The sequence below is a fragment of the Thalassophryne amazonica genome, chromosome 23, assembly GCF_902500255.1.
Source record: "Thalassophryne amazonica chromosome 23, fThaAma1.1, whole genome shotgun sequence".
NCBI classification, from domain to species: domain Eukaryota; kingdom Metazoa; phylum Chordata; class Actinopteri; order Batrachoidiformes; family Batrachoididae; genus Thalassophryne; species Thalassophryne amazonica.
In genome coordinates this window covers 19,999,097-20,018,085 of record NC_047125.1, presented here as the reverse complement: position 1 = coordinate 20,018,085, position 18,989 = coordinate 19,999,097, and the positions used below count along the sequence as shown (strand labels likewise).

Sequence of the window (18,989 nt, the reverse complement as noted above, 5' to 3'; positions counted from 1 at the left end):
ATTCAACTAAATGGGGGATATGGAATCACTGCTAGCACAAACACAAGTAGCAGCGTTTTAATGAGTACAAAACTAGTCTATAAACATTAAAATGGAAGACTTACATTTGGTCGGAGACTAATTTGATGGAAAGTTAAATCTAGTTCGCGGAGAAAAATAAAGCTTATCATGACACAAGAGGAACGTTGGTCACTCAGTTCAGCGAACTATTATAGTGGGCGTGACCACCTCTCAATCTAACGTTATGATTGGCTAGATTTTCGCGATTGACACATTCTAGTCTGTTGTATATACTGCAAAAATGTGTTGTTTGATCCACATTTGTGATTTACCTTTGTGTTTTCCCTATCCACCAGGTCGTTATTGTATATAAGATTTTTTTTTTCTTAATAACTTCCCTGGTAAAATAAAGGTTAAAAAAAAATTAAATACCTGCAATAAGGAAAGAGACGTCACAATGAAACAAGCTCATCTGATTAAAATTCCTGCCTCTTCAATGTCTGTCTGCTTAGACATAACCTGTAAAAATTATGGCAATTTTTACAAATATAATATGATCATCCACAATAAATAATGTGAATGAGTGAAACCTAATGTAGTACACACATTCAGCCACTCGATGTCGCCAATGCACCGTTTTCAGCAGTGATGCAACCACAAAGTGCAAAGCACAAAATAGAAATTACATGATAAATTAAAGTGTAGGTGACACCAAAAAATGTACACAAATAATCACTAAAAATAATGAAATACTGATATTTAAAAAAATTCTGAACAATAAAAGTTAATGATAAGTGCCCAGGTGAAGGATAAACAACAGCTGTCTGAAGCCTGCACTCTTTTTCGGCCCTCAGCCGCGGCCATATTGTTGCTACGTCATCACAAGAACGGCACCTGCTGATTCAAGCCCAAATCACTTGTACACAAAGCGGAGTTCGAGCTGTTTTCGGACGATTTTTTTAAATTTTGTTTTTCTAGTGTGGATCTCTTTTTTTTAAAATCCAGTCTGAACGTGTTTGACTACGCTGTGGAGGACACAGCGTTATGGTTTTGCGCCTTATTTGACAATGAGGGAGACGAAACCTTGGAGGAAGACCCTCAGTCTGACAACAGTGATGAGTTCAGAGTTCAGAACACTTAAAGGTGATTAGAAAAGAAAAGAAAACAAAAAACAATGTAGGCGATTTCGGCATACCAGTGTTGATACCTTTTTTTTTTTTTAAACCAGCTCTTTGATCTAATAAACCGATTTAAAAAAAATACTTTTACGATCTGTGACATCAAAAAAAAAAGTGATGGTGTGGATTTTTTATTTATGATTTTTGTTTTCTGAGAAAAAGGTACATTCAAATTTGAAAAATGTCCCAAGGGACTGAAAATATATACTATTTTTTAAAAATAAATATTGTTTCCTTCTTGAATACAGTTGATGTACATTAGTAACATAACACATTATTAAATATTAAAACCATTGACACAAGGAGAAAATAATATAGTCTTACCTGTCCATTTCAGTGAGATCGTCTTCATTTAAATGAAAATGTCTGAAAATAATTTAATTCGTTGTCCTAGTTGAAGACAATTCCATGATGGTTCGAGTCTCTGCTGTACTGATCCGCGACCTGCACGGTCAACTGCAGGTGTAATCTGTTCATTGTGTCTGCAGCTGATTGTTCGAGTCTCTGCTGTACTGATCTGTGACCGGCGTGGTCAGCTACAGGTATAATCTGTTCATTGCATCTGTGGCTGATGGTTCGAGTCTCTGTTGTGAATGGATCCTCTTGTTCCACCGCTGTTATGCGCTGCAAGTTAAAAGACTCGGACTCCCTCACCTGCATGCAACAAAATTCCCATGATCCACAAAACAACAAAATAAAAGAATGTGAAAATAGTCAGTTTTGCCTCCGTGTTGAGTAGAGAATCTGCATGACACCGTGCGTGCACACTTGTGTAAGTGTTCCACCTGCCAAGCAAAAGGATTCTGCAGGAGAAAATAACCGTTCTGACACCGAAAACACAGTGCAGCTCCGATACGAACCACTTGATGGAAATGGGGCTGTCAGTAGCCTGTAAAAATCCAGAAATTAATGGGGCTATTAAGATAATGGTTCCGATGCGGTGATCACTTCCTTCTTCTTCTCTGATGTCAGGACTCACCAGGAAGTTCCTGGCTTTTAGTGGCGCACAGTTCAAAATCCAAATATTTCTCTCTTCAGTAACTGTGCACCAGGAAAGGATAGATTTCAAACTGTTGTTTCATATTAGTCTTAAATACTCAAAAAAAAAAAATTACATATCATGTCACCGACACTTTCATATTTAAATTTTACATGAAAATTATTTAGTCACGTGTGTCCGCATCATAAGATTTTGGTCATTTCAAAACGTCAATTCATTTTCTAAAACATTTGGTTCATGTTTTGAGCATCTTGAATCAGTAAAACATTTTCTGAAGCAAATTATTTATTTTGAAATACAATTTTATGAAACAAAGGACAACCACAGAAATCTGACCATTTAAAAACACAATCATTTTTGAAGGAACCGGTTCTTTTAGTATATTTGAGCAATGTGCCATTTACTTTCAAAATAATGAATTGTTTGCCAAAGCAGTTGGTTCAGTGTTTTGAGCATCTTGAACCAGCGTTTTGAAACAGTAAATGAGTTTCTTAATGAAGCAATGCCCACTACCTGGTTGATATTGTCATGATAGTACTTTGAGTATTTTCAAAAGGAGAGTTCTTTTGAAACAATTGGCTTGTTTAGTGATTTGAGTGTCATGAGTGACACTTTTTTTGGAATGTTTCATTTAATGATTCAAGGGTTTCAAAACAGTGAATTGTTATGACAGAATTGGCTCATTTATTGTCTTGAGTATCATGAAACTTTATCATTTTTGACACAATCATTTACTGTTGAAACATTTTAAAACAGGGAATCATTTTTTTTAAACAATTCATGAATTTCAAGTGTTGCATGCACTGAATCATTTTCTGAAACAATAGCTTCACCTTATGCTTTTAGCATCTTGAAACATCAAATCACTTTCTAACGCAATAGTTGCATTTACTGTTTCAAACAGTTCAAAAACATTTAAGCATTTTACATACATTACGACAGTAAATGAACATTAAAAAATTACATAATTAACAGGAAATAAAAGGTTTGAGTTCCTCTTCTAAAAACTGTTGAGGTCTATGGTTATAAAATATTCTGGACTCACATACTATTCCATGTCACTATACAAGTTTTGCTTCATTTATTAATTTATTACCACCCTTGAAAAATGTCAGCTACCTAATTTATAAAGACAACCCAATCTAGAGCCCGTTGGTTCTCAGGGGCAACACCCATGTAGATATTATTTATTGATATAAATCAATAAATACTGAAGTGGAATCAACACAGAAAAATAATTTCTAAGATGAGGAAGTTGCATCTGTTTAAGTTTTGAAGGAAGTTCAAATCAATCAATTTTGGGACATTTTTAATAAAATAATGGCTCGCTGTCAAACACAGACTTCCAGTGGCTCCTCGTCAAAGGTCAACTGAGACAGCATGAAGACAAAAACCCTGTGTGAAGCCAGAGGAGCTCCGGTTCTGAAGAACATGACAGATTCCAACCCCTGTGGAGGAAACACCCTCAGAAGGTTACACACCAGTGAAGATAAACACTGTAGTGACATTTAAATAGCACTCCATCCACTCAGCAGCGAGGAGCGTAGCAACATCCAAGAATATCTGAGCTTATTCAGAATGCCCGCTGCTGTTAGACATGTTGATTCTATTTTCTTTGACAGACTGTCTGTCTTAATGTTATATTTACAGCTTTTATCCATGAGCTGCTCCCTCACTCGAAATAAATTCTTGTAACCTAATCAAGACCAAAGTGTCCTTCTTGAGGTATGTAAATGACCAAATTTGGTGACAAAATACCGTTAAACTGTTGAAAACAGATTAAAAAATAAACTGGACACCATGTCCTCAGGATGAGAGACCATGCATACTTGACAATCTGTCCTGCCAAAGGTGACCACGTGTGACCATCATTTTACATCATGTGCTCAGAAACCCTTCAACACTGTCTTAAGATTACAAGTCAAGCTTTTCCAAATATCGAGTTCTCCGACATCAGTTAAAGTAATAACTTTAACTGACTGCTGTTTAACACTATGAAGACTACAGAAAAATAGAAACCCCTGAACATTTTTAAGGCAATCCAACATATCAAATCCCAAATGTACTTTATTAAAAATATTATCATTATTGGTACTTTATCAGAAGGGTATTGGCATATTATGGTAACAAATACTGCAATGCAACAGTAGAATCCATCATATGCTATTTATTGTAGGGGTTTGTGCAATATATTTAATTTATATTGTACATATTATTCAAATTTTGCAGCTTTATATACAGTGACCGCGGTAAAATTCAACCTGCACCTGACACAAAATAGCAGGTAACTTTGTTCTTTTAAATCAACAAATAATTTAGGTTTATTCTGGAAAAAAATGCCTTTGTTAAATTTCAATTTGGTTCCCATGTATATCATGCTACTGAGACAACTCAACTGAAGGCCACATGAGATTTTGTTTGAATTGTAGTTGTTCTAAATGCTGCATTCAATGCACATTAACTCTAGAGTACCCTAAGGTTGTGTTTTAAGTGCAAACTTTAATTTCAGTTCATACAGCATGCTTCCATTAGTCTGGGTTATTTCTAATTGTGGTATTTTATCAAATTAATATGCAGATGACATAAAGCTCTACTTTGCAGTCACCTTGATTAAAAATTGCTGAGTTCTTATAAAAGGTATAATGACAGACAGATTTCTCCAAATTCCAATAAGCCCAACATTCTTATGGCCCTCATCATATCATTGTTGCATTATTTTTATTTTGAATTTACGATGCATCCAGTAAGTATTCACAGTGCTGCCCTTTTTCCACATTTTGTTATGTTACAGCCTTATTCCAAAAAGGATTAAATTCATTTTTTTCCTAAAAAAAAAAAAAAAAAAAAAAAAAAAAAAAAAAATCAACACGCGATATCCCATAATGACAATGTGAAAAAAGTTGTTTTGAGATTTTTGCTAGTTTATTAAAACAAACAAACAAAAAAAAGTATTCACAGCCTTTGGCACAAAGGTCAAAATTAAGCTTAGGTGCATCCTATTTCCACTGATCATCTTTGAGATATTTCTTACAGCTTAATTGGAATCCACTTTGGGTAAATTCAGTTGATTGGACATGATTTTGGCCAGATAGAAGCCACTCCTTAGTAAAAGGTACATGGTAGCCTACCTGGTGTTTCCCAAAAGGCATCTGAAGGACTCTCAGACCATGAGAAACAAAATTCTCTGGTCTGATGAGACAAAGCTTGTACTCTTTGGCATGAATGTCAGGTGTCATGTTTAGAGCAAATCAGGCACCATCCCTACAGTGAAGCATGATGATGGCAGCATCATGCTGTGGGGATGTTTTTCAGCGGCAGGAACTGGGAGACTAGTCAGGATTGAGGGAAAAATGAATGCAATGTACAGAGACATCCTGGATGAAAACCTGCTCCAGAGCGCTCTAGACCTCAGACTGGGGTGACGCCATCTTCAAGCAAAACAGTGACCCTAAACACACAGCCAAAATGTCAAAGGAGTGGCTTCAGGACAACTCTGTGAATGTCCTTGAGTGGCCCAACCAGAGCCCAGACCTGAATCTGCTTGAACATCTCTGGAGAGATCTGAAAATGGCTGTACACCGATGCTCCCCCTCCAACCTGATGGAGTTTGAGAGGTGGTGCAAAGAGGAACGGGAAAAAACTGCCCAAAGATAGGTGCACCAAGCTTGTGGTATCATATTCAAGAAGACTTGAGGCTGTAATTGCTGCCAAAGATACATCAAGAAAGTAATGTGCAAAGGGTGTGAATACTTATATATACGTCGTTCCTTAGTTTTTTAATTTTAATAAATTTGCAAAAAAAATTCAAAAAACAACTTTTTTCATGTTGTTATTATGGGGTGCTGTGAGTAATTTTTTTTTTTTTTTTTTTTTGGGGGGGGGGAGATTTACCCCATTTTGGAATAAGGCTGTAAAAAAAAAAAAAAGTGGAAAAAAATGAAGTGCTGTGAATACTTTCTGAACGTACCGTATGCCATTATACGTGAATTGATTTTGCTCCATAACCCATCACGTAATCACTGAGTTTCTCTCATGCAATAAATTTACAACAAGAGTCATGTCTGTAGTGCAAAATGAGGATCTTTCAGGGGGTCACCTTTATTTTACATGGGCTATTGGCTATATGCTGCACTGCAGAAACACACCAAAATGAAAGTTCAAGTTTTGTTTGGACTCGACCATCTTTTGTATGTGTAGCCACTGAATAGGATGGTGACTGCTCACAATGAAGAAGACGCTGATGTGAATAACACAAGTGTCAAAAATTGCAGAATTGTTGCATATCGAGGAAAAAAAAGATTTTAAATAATCTGCATTTGGAAACATCTTTTCAAGGTACTTGTCTGATTTCTTATAAGAATAGTCAGAAAGTAAAAAGTCCAGCGAGCAGGGTCATGATAATGACATGATAAAGCAACGGACTAAAGCAGAACAAACATCTTGTGCCACCCACATTTCTAGAGATAAAGATCTGTGTTGACAAATGTGGCACACAGAGCCCAAGACCGCAATAACGCCTTTACGAAATGTTGGTGGAAATCTGCATCCACAGGCATTTTTTTAAAGTATTTTTAACGAAGAAATAAACTGCATGGATGTCATAAATATCGGCATAATCATGCATGTGGTTGGTAGTTGTGTTACGGAAGAGAAAAAGTTGAGAGAGGGTCTACACAAAACACTGAAGAGACGGATCAACGTATCCATTTCAGAAAAAACCTCAGGGGCCAGTGTGACCCGCCTCTGCTGCCAAGTTCAGATTTCAGTGGTCACAGGAAAAGGTCATTCGGTGGATCAGGCAGAGATATGGCATCAAATTTGACATCTCTGGGGCGTAGATGACCTGATCGGATGACTTGGACGCTGCAGAGGAACGAATTGATGGCTTTGTAAAACATCTGTAGACTGTCAGGAGTTATGTGCTGTGTAATTCTATCAGTCGGACAGATTCTGCATCTGTGCAGCATGGGAAAATTAGTCCCAATCCCTATCAGGGACAGGTGATCCACTAACAGCAAGGATTTCAAAGATGTGCTAAGTCTGTAAAGCTTAGATAAAGTAACGAGAGGGTGGGGGGAGGCTAATGTTACTGTATAGCCAATGGGGGCCTGATTGTGGCACTTGAGAAGCTCATTCAGAAGCTGGAGTGCCCGGGGTTACAATTGTGCTGGATCAAACCTCAGATCCATTTCCTGGACTCAGCATCAGAATTGTGTAATTTGTCTTCCAAGTGTCAGCCTTGGAGAAAGATTTAATCATCTCAGCACTCTGATACTGGTGTCTCTGGGTCCTTTACTTTGGGGATTGAGAGGTGTACTGGGAAGACATTACAGAGTCATGAGGTCACCCAACAGATATTTGGTGATACAAATACTTTTGCAGGAAGAAGATTCAAAGGTCCATGCTTGCACGGGCTCCCTCTGGGTTCATCCCACATTCAAAGACAGGCATGTTGGGTGAACTTAATTTTAAATTGATTGCATATGTGAATGTGTTTGTGGCCATGTGATAGACTGGAGTCTTGCCCAGGGTGTACCCCGCCTCATGCCCCATGACTGCTGGGAGAGGCTTCAGGGCCACCAATGAAAACTGATTTACTCAAGTTTAAACTTTGAGAAAACTAACAAGTTGAGCAATTAGAGGATTATTTTAAATCAAAGCACAAAACACTTTCAGAATGTCTTAACGAGTAACACTGACATTTTTGTTTTTACTGTACCTTATCCTCTTATTCCCAAGAATTTAAATTGTTGGGTTGACCGTAAAGGACTTTGGTCAGGTTTATATCAAATAAGAAGCTTGGAATCAGGCGACAAATTTATAGGCTTAAGTACTTTATTGTCTGGTAGACACATGAGACTTTCTTCAACAGGATCTTCCAATGACATTAAAACCAGGTTTTGCAGAATTCACCAGAACTTTTAATCGCTTTGGATCAACATCAGAAGTCAGTCACAAGACTACGTTTCCCCACATTTCAAGAAAGAGGGAAAAAGAAAAACCACATGCTTTAACATTTAAGTGACTTTCATTAATACTGTAAAGGCTCAGCAACAACTGATGTGCAGAGTTTGACAGCATAAATGATTTCCAATAAATTTGCACATACCTGTGACTTAAGTGCATAAAAAAAAAAAAAACTCAAATAGCAAAGCATCAACCTTCCCTCAGTGTGAGAAGCCCACACCATGACAGCAGCGACATACAGACTCATTTAAAAGTTCATAAACAAGCTACATATGGCCCCTAATGACTGACAAACCGTCAGCTTCCTGTTATGTTCATATGAAAAATGTGCAGATGTATCATAGTGGTGAGTGTTTAATCATGTGCTCACAGTACGCATGTCTGTCAAACATTCCTCTATCAGCTGCAAAAAGCACAATTTATAATGTCTGAGCAGAAAACCTGCCTTACAATATAAAGTGCCTTGGGGCAACTATTTGTTGTGATTTGGCGCTATATAAATAAAATTGATTGAAAATGCTCTCTTGGAAAACATCCAGAATATTAGAAAAATTGCTAAAAACTGACTTAACGATACTGTGAACCCAATTCCAGAATGTTCGGGCTCATTTTGTGCTTGCTTACCCCAACATTCAAAGCTGAATAACCCCGGAACCAACCGATTTGTTACCAGCTGTTTAACTGTTCATTGTACAAAAAACTGCAGAAGAAAGATGTACGTTACAAAAAGTACAAGTGCACACTGCTCAGCATTCCTCCACCACAGTGCCAGCTGAAGAGGAGTACAGTTTTTTCTTGGTGAGCCGGAAACTTGGGCTGAGTTTAAGTGCGTGCCTGAATGTTGAGGCAAAGCAGGTTCCCATAAAGAAAAAGTCTCGGAGGCTGGGCCAGGCAAGCCCATCCTGTTTGAACACAACTGTCAGCTCAAACGTGGGCACCACAGTGGCATCGTACACAATCTTGTCCAGGTTCTTGCAGCCTTTGTCCAGCTCCACATGGACATGGATTATGGAGCCACGCAGGCCGCAGGGTTCACCACATGCCAGGCGCAGAACTTCGTGGGCTACTCTTCGTGTAAGAGTCTCTGGCACCAGCACAGAGGAGCACTGCAGGGTCGTCTTCTTTGCTCCTGACAGACACTTCTCAAACATCTTGGCCAGCTGCTGACACGACCTCTCTTCACGGGTGTCCAAACTCCTCCGATGCTGAGCCAAGTAGCGATCCCAAAAATCGAGCTCTACAGGAAATGAACCAAGTCCACAGATGACACGCGTTGACAGATTTATAATAACGACAAAGAAATCAGCAGCTCCCAAGTTTCTAAGCTCAAAGAGTCAGTGCATTCATATTCAAAATGCTTTTACCATGAAACAATTTGAAAGTTATGCCAGCAGTTAACAGCTTTACACATGGCACTTGCTGCAGCACTGAGAGGCAGACTGCGTCCTACTTGTTCTCATAATTTTCCCAGTTTGAAAAGTTGGAGTAAATTAGTGTGTTATTCCTTAAGAGGCTGGTTGATTTAGCAAATGCAAACCACTAAAGCAAGCTGCGTAATTGCTGGCAGATCTGGGGCTGCAGACGAGTCTTGTGATAGGACAAAAACAGTGATGCTAAAAGAAGTCACTCAGATGAAAACATCTTTAAGATGCAAGTCTATCTGCCATAAACTCAGAAAAACAACCACCTGGAGACATGAAGTCATACAGTACAGTCCAACATTCAGTGGGGGAAAATAATTTTCAATTTTTATTCATGTTATAGATCAAGTTATTCAAAAGGTTAGGTCATTAACATAATTACATATATCATAATTTCAATTTCTGCCTCTCATATGAGAACTATTGGCCTTTTCCTCTATTTTTGAAAGGCTTTGGCAAACGGAAGCCTTTGAGATTTGCCATATTTGTGAGACAGGAAAATTTTCTAACAAGTGATTTCCATGTCAATAGGGACAGACTGGGTAAAGGTTGTGCGTTTGCATGCAAATAATTTAACAGCAAATGCAGCAGCAACAGTTTGTAAAATATCCATCCCTTTGTTTTGCAATATTTGCACATAGAAAGCTTACAGCCTCCAAGTTGACAACCTGTGAAAATAAGTGTTTTTATTGTTTGCATTGAGGCTAGAAGGATGACATCATGCTCAGGCTCCGCCCTCTCCCGTCCTCTGCTGCAGCCCTGCGCCATACAGAAAAACAAGACAAAACTCACCGTTTTCCTGCTCATATCGCCTCTCAGACGAATCCCAAACGTACTCGCCGCTTTTCGCCTTTAATGTGCTCGTGGCAACCATGGCTTTCTCCACGAGTGGACTCCTTTTATGGGTTTTTTTTTTTTCACCCTCAAGCTGCGTGGAAGAACGACGCCGTCAATGAAAGAGTCGAAACAGGGTTTGAAGCGCATTCATTTCAACGCAGGTTTCAAAGAGTCACTAACGGGCCCGGTGTAAGATGAGCTCCCGCAGTAACGGCGAGCAGAAAATAAATAATAATAATCTAACTACTTACCTTAATTTGTGAAAACAAGTTAAATTAGACGAATTTTCGGACAAAAACACGAAACGCTTCTTCCAAACACTCAAAGGTAGCAGCGAAACCTTCTGATTGCTTATACCTTCCTCGCGCTCGGCTGACCAACAGATTCAACCAATCAGAACACGCCATTCACCGAAGCTCGAGCCCCTTCTTGAGTGGCTGTGAAACGCGGTCAAATTAATTAATTGGCCAATCGGTGGCCAGAATACGTTTGCGTTGCTACGTGGTTGCAGCAAAAACAAGGTGGAGATGTGCGTATTTACCTCGGTTCTGAGAATGGAGGGAGTATATACAAAACGGACTGATGTTTTTGTTAAACCCATTTGAATTTCAAATTAAAAATTTAAAAGCTGAAGTTTGTTGTTTTAAAAAATTTCTTTAAAAGAAGACCTTAAATTTCAGCCAAAATTTGATAGAAGGCACATGGGAGACTCAAGTCTACATTTGATTTTTTTTTTTTTTTTGGTTGAAAATCCTTTCATGGAGCTGTGACTGCAACAGACAAGTTGCCCTATGTGCAATTTCTCTAATCACAACCACATTTCAATTTAACCTTTATTTTACCAGGGTAGCCCCATTGAGATCAAGATCTCTTTTACAAGGGGAACCTAGACAATTATAACCTTTCCAATTTACCTCCATGTCGTTGAATGTGGGAAAAAGCGAGAGCACCCGGAGGGAACCCACACAAACACAGGGAGTACATGCAAACTCTACACAGAAAGGCCATGGGTGGGAATCGATCCCATGACCTTCTTGATGTGAGGCAACAGTGCTAACCACTAATCCACCGTGCTGCCATAATTCTGCAAGGTGTCAGGTGTGTCTTGGTGGCTTCCCTCACTTTCTTCCTTTTTGCACTGTCACTTGTCACTCAGATTTTTTTTAAACCCCCATATTCCAGACAGATTTATCAAAGAGCCAAGGCATTTCTCCTGAGCCAGTACATCTCCTCTAACTGTATTTGTGACTTTGTTCTCATGTCCATCATAACATAGCGTCTCAGAAAGTGTTGCAACAGAATGTCCCTTGCAGTAACTCGATCTGCCTCGCTCACCCCCCAGCAGCCGTGCTGGCTGGGCGTAATGGAATCCAGTGCTTTCGTCCAGTCACATGACGGAAAACTAAGTCGACGACAGAAAGAAGTCACATGCTACACTCAGTGTCACAAACTTGTGGAAGCAGGTGCCTATTTAAAAATATAGAACATGTCAAAGATAATATTTATGAGCAATTATATTGCTTTTGAATGAAAAAGTAAATGTTCTCTCGCTCCCGAACAACTAATCATTGGTTCTCAGGCCTTCCTTTCGACAAATTTCATGATTTGAGTTATCCTGCTGATTAAAGCAACTGTGGCCTTTGCCGTACAATAGCTCATCACCAAATCTTCACAGACCCAAGATATTTGGGATGTAAGCTCATGTTACAACCCTCTCACATGAGTGCAGAGGGTGCTGACCTTGATCTACTTTTTCTGAAATTATTGTCTCTCAATGGTCTGAATTCGGTGGGAGCTATTAGTCCTTTTCAGTCAGATCTCGTCTTGTTAATATGCAAATACAGCATCAAAGTTGTGCGGTATTATTTGGAATTTTTTTGTCAGATCAGAGCAAATAACCATAAGGTAACATCAAGGTGATCATTCTTACAACAACTTTTGTAGATTTAAGAGCTTTATAAATTAAAGCTACAGAACATAAGATATTTATTAGCAGAAATGGAATATAGCTTCATAACCATCATAATTCATGAGTAAATAATTGCCTGCATCAACAAACTGGTGTGTTTTCATAAGTTTAAAATGAGCCTGCATGATGCAGTCTGCAACCTCACCACTAGATGACACCAAATCCTACACACAATAGCTTTAAAGGATTGCAGAACAAATAAGCAAAATGAGACAATACTAAGAACTCTACCTGCTGGAAAACTATTAGATAAAGTAATCTCACAAATTAATGTTTTGATGCATTGAAAAATAATTTCTACAAAATTTATAGATTTTTTTTTTAAATTTCATGTGGTCCTATCACTGACAATTGTGGATCAAAAGTGGTTCTTTTCTAATTTTGGGCTAATCTGTGCAGCCTGGGTTATGATATGTGAGATGAATTTACAGTTTGGCTGCAGCTCAAACTTTTCTTTCCATTGTTGTTACTGTTGCAAATATGAGGGGAAAAAAGTGCAAAAATCTTTCTCACTGACAAGTTCTTCCTTTGCACAGGTACATATGCAATAAGTGTCATTTCAAATGGGTCAAATATGCCTTTTTATTGGCAAGCTGAAACAAGGCATAAAATAGCCAAAAAACAAACAAACAACAACAACAAATCAGGTCTCTGAGAAACACATTTCGGTGCCTTTTGCTTCAAGCTGAAAGGAGGAGCTACTGAAACATACACAGGTCCATATATGGACTTTTGTGACAAGCGTCACAGACGTCTAAAATGAACCTTTTCAGGAGTAAATTTTGTTTTTAGTCTAATAGTTCCTTCATGTAGTCATAAAACTTTGGGTCTCTCAAGCTGTTTAACATGGAACACTATTTGAAACCATATTTAGCAACAGTAGGTAAAAAAAACAATTTGACATAATCGGGAGCCTTTAAAACAGAAAAGGTTAACTGAACTCACATAAAATGTAGCGTTGATTTTTCAGTTAGATTATGAAAAAAAATTTAGATTGCAGGTTTTTGGCCTAAATATGGAGTGGCGACACGGCTAGATATTAGAGTGGAGCAGAAGGGCATCACACCAGAATATAATTTATCCTGTGCCACAGCTGGTACGGCATTATTCCGCTGCTCTGTGGGCCTTCTGCCCAACCTGCTCAGTGTCAGTGATGGAAGTGTGCCCACGGTCAACGCGGTGACCGTCTCACCTTACACAGGCCACAGATAGAACCTTGTTTGTGAATCAGATCAGGGCAGTAAGAACAAGAACGCAAAAGCCACTGGAGACCGACTGATATGGATTTTTTTGAGGCTGATGCCGATAACATTTGGATGAAAAAAATGCAGATAGCCGATAAATCAATCAATTTTATTTATATAGCGCCAAATCACAACAAACAGTTGCCCCAAGGTGCTTTATATTGTAAGGCAAGGCCATACAATAATTACAGAAAAACCCCAACAGTCAAAACGACCCCCTGTGAGCAAGCACTTGGCGACAGTGGGAAGGAAAAACTCCCTTTTAACAGGAAGAAACCTCCAGCAGAACCAGGCTCAGGGAGGGGCAGTCTTCTGCTGGGACTGGTTGGGGCTGAGGGGAGAGATCAGGAAAAAGACATGCTGTGGAAGAGAGCAGAGATCAATCACTAATGATTAAATGCAGAGTGGTGCATACAGAGCAAAAAGAGAAAGAAACAGTGCATCATGGGAACCCCCCAGCAGTCTAAGTCTATAGCAGCATAACTAAGGGATGGTTCAGGGTCACCTGATCCAGCCCTAACTATAAGCTTTAGCAAAAAGGAAAGTTTTAAGCCTAATCTTAAAAGTAGAGAGGGTGTCTGTCTCCCTGATCTGAATTGGGAGCTGGTTCCACAGGAGAGGAGCCTGAAAGCTGAAGGCTCTGCCTCCCATTCTACTTTTACAAACCCTAGGAACTACAAGTAAGCCTGCAGTCTGAGAGCGAAGCGCTCTATTGGGGTGATAATGGTACTATGAGGTCCCTAAGATAAGATGTGACCTGATTATTCAAAACCTTATAAGTAAGAAGAAGAATTTTAAATTCTATTCTAGAATTAACAGGAAGCCAATGAAGAGAGGCCAATATGGGTGAGATATGCTCTCTCCTTCTAGTCCCTGTCAGTACTCTAGCTGCAGCATTTTGAATTAAGTGAAGGCTTTTCAGGGAACTTTTAGGACAACCTGATAATAATGAATTACAATAGTCCAGCCTAGAGGAAATAAATGCATGAATTAGTTTTTCAGCATCACTCTGAGACAAGACCTTTCTAATTTTAGAGATATTGCGTAAATGCAAAAAAGCAGTCCTACATATTTGTTTAATATGCGCTTTGAATGACATATCCTGATCAAAAATGACTCCAAGATTTCTCACAGTATTACTAGAGGTCAGGGTAATGTTGTGAAAGTGTAGGTACACGGACCCACAACAGGGGGGCGTAATGAACGGACAATGGAGAAAGGTGAATAACAAGTTTTACTGTTGTGAAACGAGCACAACTAATACAACAATCAATAATTTGGGGTTTAGGTCGAAATCCGCTGGTGTCGTGTGGGCAGGCTCGAAGGTAGGAGACGTCCGTCCCAGTCGAACCGGAACCACCCAGATCTCCTCTGCCACCGAACCCTGGGAGTACTGGAACCGCCAAGTCCCGAATTCCCAGGTGGCCACTGCCTCCGCTCGTCGGATCCGGTACTGCTGGCGGGAGAGAGCAACAAACACACAGGTGTGGATGCGACAGCACCCAGTAAACGGAGAGGGGAGAAGCCGCCTCCACCTCTTGTCACTATACAGCAGGAAGGTGAGTACTTATCCAAGTAATTAGCTTTCAGTAGTCAGCTGTCCTGAAAAGGTTTAACAAGTTTTATCTGGTTATGCAGAATATGCGTGCAGAGAACGTTACCTCAATCTTAAGGCGATATCTCGGCACTGAGGTGGAGACGCCGTCCTGATGATATACCTCCGTGCTGAGTGGAGTCAGCTGTGTCCAGTAATGGGTGACAGCTGTCACCCTGACTGCTCTCGTAAGGCGGCAGCGCCCTCTGGTGCCTGGAGCCCGCACTCCAGGCAGGGCGCCCTCTGGTGGTGGTGGGCCAGCAGTACCTCCTCTTCAGCGGCCCACACAACAGGTAATGCCATCCAGAGTAAGGATCTGGTTAGACACCATGTTTCTAAGATTTGTGGGGCCAAGTACAATAACTTCAGTTTTATCTGAGTTTAAAAGCAGTAAATTAGAGGTCATCCATGTCTTTATGTCTGTAAGACAATCCTGCAGTTTAGCTAATTGGTGTGTGTCCTCTGGCTTCATGGATAGATAAAGCTGGGTATCATCTGCGTAACAATGAAAATTTAAGCAATGCCGTCTAATAATACTGCCTAAAGGAAGCATGTATAAAGTGAATAAAATTGGTCCTAGCACAAAACCTTGTGGAACTCCATAATTAACCTTAGTCTGTGAAGAAGATTCCCCATTTACATGAACAAATTGTAAACTATTAGATAAATATGATTCAAACCACCGCAGCGCAGTGCCTTTAATACCTATGGCATGCTCTAATCTCTGTAATAAAATTTTATGGTCAACAGTATCAAAAGCAGCACTGAGGTCTAACAGAACAAGCACAGAGATGAGTCCACTGTCTGAGGCCATAAGAAGATCATTTGTAACCTTCACTAATGCTGTTTCTGTACTATGATGAATTCTAAAACCTGACTGAAACTCTTCAAATAGACCATTCCTCTGCAGATGATCAGTTAGCTGTTTTACAACTACCCTTTCAAGAATTTTTGAGAGAAAAGGAAGGTTGGAGATTGGCCTATAATTAGCTAAGATAGCTGGGTCAAGTGATGGCTTTTTAAGTAATGGTTTAATTACTGCCACCTTAAAAGCCTGTGGTACATAGCCAACTAATAAAGATAGACTGATCATACACTCAACAAAAATATAAACGCAACACTTTTGGTTTTGCTCCCATTTTGTATGAGATGAACTCAAAGATCTAAAACTTTTTCCACATACACAATATCACCATTTCCCTCAAATATTGTTCACAAACCAGTTTAAATTTGTGATAGTGAGCACTTCTCCTTTGCTGAGATAATCCATCCCACCTCACAGGTGTGCCATATCAAGATGCTGATTAGACACCATGATTAGTGCACAGGTGTGCCTTAGACTGCCCACAATAAAAGGCCACTCTGAAAGGTGCAGTTTTATCACACAGCACAATGCCACAGATGTTGCAAGATTTGAGAGAGCGTGCAATTGGCATGCTGACAGCAGAAATGTCAACCAGAGCTGTTGCTCGTGTATTGAATGTTCATTTCTCTACCATAAGCCATCTCCAAAGGCGTTTCAGAGAATTTGGCAGTACATCCAACCAGCCTCACAACCGCAGACCACGTGTAACCACACCAGCCCAGGACCTCCACATCCAGCATGTTCACCTCCAAGATCGTCTGAGACCAGCCACTCGGACAGCTGCTGAAACAATCGGTTTGCATAACCAAAGAATTTCTGCACAAACTGTCAGAAACCCTCTCAGGGAAGCTCATCTGCATGCTCGTCGTCCTCATCGGGGTCTCGACCTGACTCCAGTTCGTCGTCGTAACTGACTTGAGTGGGCAAATGCTCACATTCGCTGGCGTTTGACACGTTGGAGAGGTGTTCTCTTCACGGATGATGCGAAGGAGATGTGTTGCACTGCATGAGGCAAATGGTGGTCCCACCAGATACTGACTGGTATCCCCCCCCCAGTAAAACAAAACTGCACCTTTCAGAGTGGCCTTTTATTGTGGGCAGTCTAAGGCACACCTGTGCACTAATCATGGTGTCTAATCAGCATCTTGGTATGGCACACCTGTGAGGTGGGATGGATTATCACAGCAAAGGAGAAGTGCTCACTATCACAGATTTCGACTGGTTTGTGAACAATATTTGAGGGAAATGGTGATATTGTGTATGTGGAAAAAGTTTTAGATCTTTGAGTTCATCTCATACAAAATGGGAGCAAAACCAAAAGTGTTGCGTTTATATTTTTGTTGAGTAGGGCTTCCTTGAGCAGCCTGGTAGGAATGGTGTCTAATAGACATGTTGATGGTTTGGATGAAGTAACTAATGAAAATAACTCAGACAGAACAATCGGAGAGAAAGAGTCTAACCAAATACCAGCATCACTGAAAGCAGCCAAAGATAACGATACCTCTTTGGGATGGTTATGAGTAATTTTTTCTCTAATAGTTAAAATTTTATTAGCAAAGAACGTCATGAAGTCATTACTAGTTAAAGTTAAAGGAATACGTGGCTCAATAGAGCTCTGACTCTTTGTCAGCCTGGCTACAGTGCTGAAAAGAAACCTGGGGTTGTTCTTATTTTCTTCGATTAGTGATGAGTAGTAAGATGTCCTAGCTTTACGCAGGGCTTTTTTATAGAGCAACAGACTCTTTTTCCAGGCTAAGTGAAGATCTTCTAAATTAGTGAGACGCCATTTCCTCTCCAACCTACGGGTTATCTGCTTTAAGCTGCGAGTTTGTGAGTTATACCACGGAGTCAGGCACTTCTGATTTAAAGCTCTCTTTTTCAGAGGAGCTACAGCATCCAAAGTTGTCTTCAATGAGGATGTAAAACTATTGATGAGATACTCTATCTCACTTACAGAGTTTAGGTAGCTACTCTGCACTGTGTTGGTATATGGCATTAGAGAACATAAAGAAGGAATCATATCCTTAAACCTAGTTACAGCGCTTTCTGAAACACTTCTAGTGTAATGAAACTTATTCCCCACTGCTGGGTAGTCATCAGAGTAAATGTAAATGTTATTAAGAAATGATCAGACAGAAGGGAGTTTTCAGGGAATACTGTTAAGTCTTCAATTTCCATACCATAAGTCAGAACAAGATCTAAGATATGATTAAAGTGGTGGGTGGACTCATTTACATTTTGAGCAAAGCCAATTGAGTCTAATAATAGATTAAATGCAGTGTTGAGGCTGTCATTCTCAGCATCTGTGTGGATGTTAATTATCTTATCTGAGCTAAGCACTAAGTCAGACAAAAGGTCTGAAAATTCACAGAGAAACTCACAGTAACGACCAGGAGGACGATAGATAATAACAAATAAAACTGTTTTTTGGGACTTCCAATTTCGATGGACAAAACTAAGAGTCAAGCTTTCAAATGAATTAAAGCTCTGTCTGGGTTTTTGATTAATCAATAAGCTGGAATGGAAGATTGCTGCTAATCCTCTGCCTTGGCCCGTGCTACGAGCGTTCTGGCAGTTAGTGTGACTCGGGGGTGTTGACTCATTTAAACTAACATATTCATCCTGCTGTAACCAGGTTTCTGTAAGGCAGAATAAATCAATATGTTGATCAATTATTATATCATTTACTAACAGGGACTTAGAAGAGAGAGTCCTAATGTTTAATAGACCACATTTAACTGTTTTAGTCTGTGGTGCAGTTGAAGGTGCTATATTATTTTTTCTTTTTGAATTTTTATGCTTAAATAGATTTTTGCTGGTTATTGGTGGTCTGGGAGCAGGCACCGTCTCTACGGGGATGGGGTAATGAGGGGATGGCAGGGGGAGAGAAGCTGCAGAGAGGTTGAAGACTACA

General features: G+C 39.7%; 1 protein-coding gene across 2 annotated transcripts; it reads right to left on the bottom strand.

Moving 5' to 3' along the window:
* Positions 1-8,081: 8,081 nt before the first annotated feature.
* LOC117505290 (DNA damage-inducible transcript 4-like protein) lies at positions 8,082-10,948 on the bottom strand. 2 transcript variants are annotated; one of them, XM_034164906.1, is made up of 3 exons: positions 10,655-10,948; positions 10,359-10,494; positions 8,082-9,382 (listed from the first exon to the last, which is right to left on the bottom strand). In XM_034164906.1, exons 2-3 carry the CDS (start codon positions 10,438-10,440, stop codon positions 8,892-8,894), a joined length of 573 nt encoding a protein of 190 aa, XP_034020797.1. In that variant the 5' UTR covers positions 10,441-10,494; positions 10,655-10,948; the 3' UTR covers positions 8,082-8,891. The 2 variants fall into 2 exon arrangements, with proteins under 2 accessions (XP_034020797.1, XP_034020796.1); XM_034164905.1 differs by lacking the exon at positions 10,655-10,948 and having other exon boundaries at positions 10,359-10,591.
* Between the last annotated feature and the right edge of the window lie 8,041 nt (positions 10,949-18,989).